We start from the raw sequence: 4,400 nt of genomic DNA on the forward strand, positions 1-4,400 counted from the left end.
TCTAGGTCAACGTAGCCTACAACGAGCGATGATATGTAGTAGGGCGGAGTAGAAGAAAGCAAAGAGGAGCCCTGCGCACGCACGACTCCGCAGGAGAAGCCTGCCCAGACAAAACACAAGGGAGAGGTGGGTGGGTCACAGAAAACTGCGGCCGCCAGCGACTGAGCCAGTCTCGTCGGAGATAGCCGCGCCGCTGCGGCTATGTAGGTTATCCTTCAACGTGAGGAGAGGTGGACAGCAAGCATAACAACGTGCGATCCATCCAAATCGCCGTAACGCCGAAAGCATGCGTCGCCGTCGGCTCGCAGCTTCGGGCTGCTTGCTCAACCCCATCGTCCGAGTCGTGCGCAATCTCGCGTGAGGGCCTTTATGAGACAACCTGGGAGTCTCCACTCCGGCAGCCGGCGCGATGGGCCTGTTTGAGCGCCGACGCCGGGGTCGTGTGGCGATGTGCCTCGGGAGCTCCAGACGCAGCTCTCGGGGCACGCCAACCCAGGAGATTTAAGCTTCTTCGGGCCAGTTGGGGGGGGCAAACCCTGCCCGGCCCCTAGGACCCCAGGTAAGGCCCAGGTGTGGCCTAGGGCATCAGAAGGGACCAAGAGGAGTCCAGTCTGAGCCATAGAGCCCATGTCTTTGCCCCCGAAGGTCGCGTTCAAATGCCCGGAACGGACGTTACAGTGGTGTCCGGCCGGCGCGATCACCGAGCTGTGACGCTCAGGGAAGCCCGATGAGGTGCTGGTTTCTTTGCCCAAGGCTGGCCTTCCCCCCAGGCTGGATCAGCTGAGCAAGGTTTGGGGAGAATCCTATAGTAGGATCTTCAGATATTTTGACGGATGACCGAAAATGGGCAAAAACGGGGTGATTTTGGTCCGCACCAGAGCAGTTGTGTGTTTCTTGGAGCACTTGGAGTGCAGTCCAGGGCCGGGGAGCTAAGAAGCGCACCCAGCGGGTCAGATGAATGTGTTTCTTGGAGCACTTAATGACCGCGCAAGATATGAAGGGTGGCTAAGGGCTCTGCCCGCAAGGCGCCCGCGTCGCAGACGCGCAGACGCGGTGTACCATTGATAAATCTGCAATATACCCCCACACGAACAAATAGCAAAATCCGAATACCGTGCGCAAATCCGACGATGTGGGACGACACGCTGCGGAATCGGATCGAGCCCATGCACCGGGCAAAGAAGGACGCTGCAGAAGCGGTTGGAGAGGCAGCCGGCGTCTGCCGTCACAACGAGTCCCAGCGCTGGTTGGACATGCGCGTCGGCTCGCCCGAGGACTGCTGTCGCGACCCTCCCGTCGTGCCGCAGCCTCCGACGAGCTCTGCAACCGAGGAGAGTGAGGGGAGGCTCACTCCTGGCCTGGCTGCGCACCGCCCCACAAAGCACCCCCTCGAGCATCTCTACAAGTACAAGTGCAAGGGCAACCTTCTCCAAGTCGTCAACGCGCCCGGCGGCTCCGGCAAGACTTTAGCCTTGGCCACCCTCCTTGCGGAGCAGGAGGAGATCCGCTCTCGGTCGGCAACGTGGCAGCTAGTCGAGGGACACGGTAGTTGTGGACCCCCGGAGTGTCTGAGGACAGGAGAGAGAGAGCTTTTGTGGTGTTGGTGTACGCAATAACGGGACAGGGTAGTCGTTCTCTCTAGCTCCCCTTCTGGCTCTTAGCATGAGCTGCGCCCTGTGTCCGACCGCTTTTGCGCAGCAACACCTTAAACTTTTAGGCCCTCCATCCAAATTCGGGTCGGAGCGTAGCGGAGTGGGCCCCGAGTTTGCAAAGGGCGACGGACGCTTGCGTCCTAGCCTCCAACAACGCCTCCCCGGCGCAGAGGGGCCCCCGGAGGGATGCGCAACCGCTCCACGCCACCCGCTTGCGGCGGTCCTATTCACAGCTCCGCTCTGCCCCACGCGCGCGTTTTTATCTTCTTGTGCGATGGAGCAGGCCCCGCTCACGCGCGTTTCGTGGCAGGATCTGGAGTGGCTGCGCCACTTTCCGCTCAACCGTGACACGGTTCTCGACTATTTTGCCAACTCGCAGGCGCGTGTCGTCCGCGTCTGCGGTCCACGCTCTGACAGATTCGCTCTGACCTTCCCGCACGCCCGACGCTGTAGTTTTACGACCGAACCTGCCTCAACGAGCAGCTCAATATGCAGCAGGGGCTCAGCCGCGAGGAGAGGGCCGAGATGCTCGAGCAGATGAGTGGCATCGAGTGTGGAGATAGATGCTCTGTGAGAGGGGAGGGCGACCCAGCCCAAGGGGCTGCTGCCGCCATGCCGCACAGCCATGCCACTCCCTCCTCACCAGACTCCTACGCCGGCACACGTGCCTCTCCATTGCCATCGCCGCTGTGCCCGCCTGCGGTAGGTATGCACTGGCCAAGGCGCAGGAGGTGCCGCCAACGCCAACTGCCGCCGCGCGCACGCTCTACGTCATCGAGAAGCGCCAACGCACCGGCGGCGGCGGCGGCGGCGGGAGCGCGGTGCTGCGGCTGTACTACGTTCTCGACGGCGTGGTGTACGAGGCGCCCACTCTGAACTCGGTGCTGCGCTCTCGCCTGCTTCGCCTGTCCTGGCTGCTGGAGTCTGCCTTCGAGGCGGTCCGGGGTGTGACCGCGCCGCAGAGGGCGGGCGGCGATGCGGGGCCGAAAGGGGGCGGCGCCACTGCGATGGATGTCGGAAGCTGACGGACCACCACCCCACGCCTCCCGTGTTTCCTTTTGGTTTTCGCCATCGAGTCAATTTTCGAAGGAACAAAGGAAATTTAGGAAAGCTGTCTCGGAAGAGGCGTGGACCCGTCGCCAGACGACGCAGCTCGCAGGGCAGAAGACGGTGAGGCGGAGCAGACGCGCAGGGCGAGACGAGGGAGGGAGCAGGACTTTGCGGAGATCAGCAGGAGGATGTACGAAGAGATTAGGAGCAGCAGGGACCCGAGGGACCATGTGGAAGACGGCTAGTGCTAGTCCCCCATCGGGAGGACGACCCCGGCTAGTCGCCGACCACACCCACAAAGAACCCTGCACAAAGATCGCAAGGGCGGGGACCTGTTCCTTTTTACCCATCTCACAGTAGAGAGGTGTCCGTTTTTATTTATTTATTTAGACGGGTCGACCCACAACAAATCACGTGTTCGGAATCCCCCAAAACAATTCAATTCCGTCTCGAGCGGAGAGGTTTCGGGATTTCGCTCCGAACGAGAATCGTCAAAATCAGGCAATCAAGAGACCGGTAGCCACCAGCATGTAGGTGCGTCTTTCCCCATCCCGTGCTATCGCGCCCCCCGCGCCCGAACTATGCACGGGCCCGGCTCGCCCGAAGTTGGGGATCCACCCGGCACACCCCCCGACCCCCGACCCCACCTGCCGGCTTACCTGCCGTCAGTTCACGCGGGATCGTTAAGCTTCTTCGGGCCAGTTGGGGGGGGCAAACCCTGCCCGGCCCCTAGGACCCCAGGTAAGGCCCAGGTGTGGCCTAGGGCATCAGAAGGGACCAAGAGGAGTCCAGTCTGAGCCATAGAGCCCATGTCTTTGCCCCCGAAGGTCGCGTTCAAATGCCCGGAACGGACGTTACAGTGGTGTCCGGCCGGCGCGATCACCGAGCTGTGACGCTCAGGGAAGCCCGATGAGGTACTGGTTTCTTTGCCCAGGGCTGGCCTACGGCCCGTGCTGGATCAGCTGAGCAAGGTTTGGGGAGAATCTCCCATTCACATCTTCAGATATTTTGACGGATGACCAAAATCACCCCGTTTTTGCCCATTTTCGGGTAATACCCGCACTTTTGCATGGTTTCGCCCCCGGGACCACACCGACAGCCGCTACAACTACTGAAAACCCCGCATACCACTTTCGCATACCACTATACCATACCACTCCAAAACTAATCAAAATATCGCCAAATACCAGTCTCATACCGGTAAAGTTTGAGCACTGGTTGACGCGCTCATTTCTCGCCATCCATATCGCACGGGACCTGGGGGCTGGGCGAGTGTTGGGTTTGGACGACATTGGAGTGGTAAGAAAAGGAAAAATTATTTGCCTGCCTTAGAATTAAAGCAGAGTTTGCTCGTAAAACGGAAAATTCTTTCTCCCATTGAGCATTTCAGAGTTTGCTAGCGCCGGCTTCGAACGTTTTCCGGGGTGTGGTACGGTAGTCTCACGGCTTAAGCGTTAAGGGGGTGGGGGGGGTACGGTCTCCGGCTGACCGCCCCTGTCACCTCTCCGCGGTGAAAAAGAAAGAAAGAAAGAAAACGGACAACCCAAGGGAGGGATGGGAGGACGGCACGCCGCCACCACACAGGGATTTTAAGGAGAGGGGTGTGGTGCGCTAGCCGTTGCCCACCCTTGGGCGTCCGCCTCTTCCTATCTCTCTTCGCAGTCTCTCGTAGATCTCCACGTGAAAGAAAGAAAGAAA

The 4,400-nt window shown here is 60.2% G+C and overlaps 1 protein-coding gene across 1 annotated transcript; it reads left to right on the forward strand.

The window, feature by feature from the left end:
* Positions 1-1,926: 1,926 nt before the first annotated feature.
* EMIHUDRAFT_253492 (hypothetical protein) lies at positions 1,927-2,677 on the forward strand (the record flags this gene model as incomplete). Its single annotated transcript, XM_005783984.1, has 4 exons — positions 1,927-2,040; positions 2,106-2,203; positions 2,299-2,383; positions 2,516-2,677. 4 exons carry the CDS (start codon positions 1,927-1,929, stop codon positions 2,675-2,677), a joined length of 459 nt encoding a protein of 152 aa, XP_005784041.1.
* Positions 2,678-4,400: the final 1,723 nt, after the last annotated feature.

The sequence above is a fragment of the Emiliania huxleyi genome (assembly GCF_000372725.1).
Source record: "Emiliania huxleyi CCMP1516 chromosome Unknown EMIHUscaffold_1740, whole genome shotgun sequence".
In the NCBI taxonomy this organism is placed as follows: domain Eukaryota; phylum Haptophyta; order Isochrysidales; family Noelaerhabdaceae; genus Emiliania; species Emiliania huxleyi.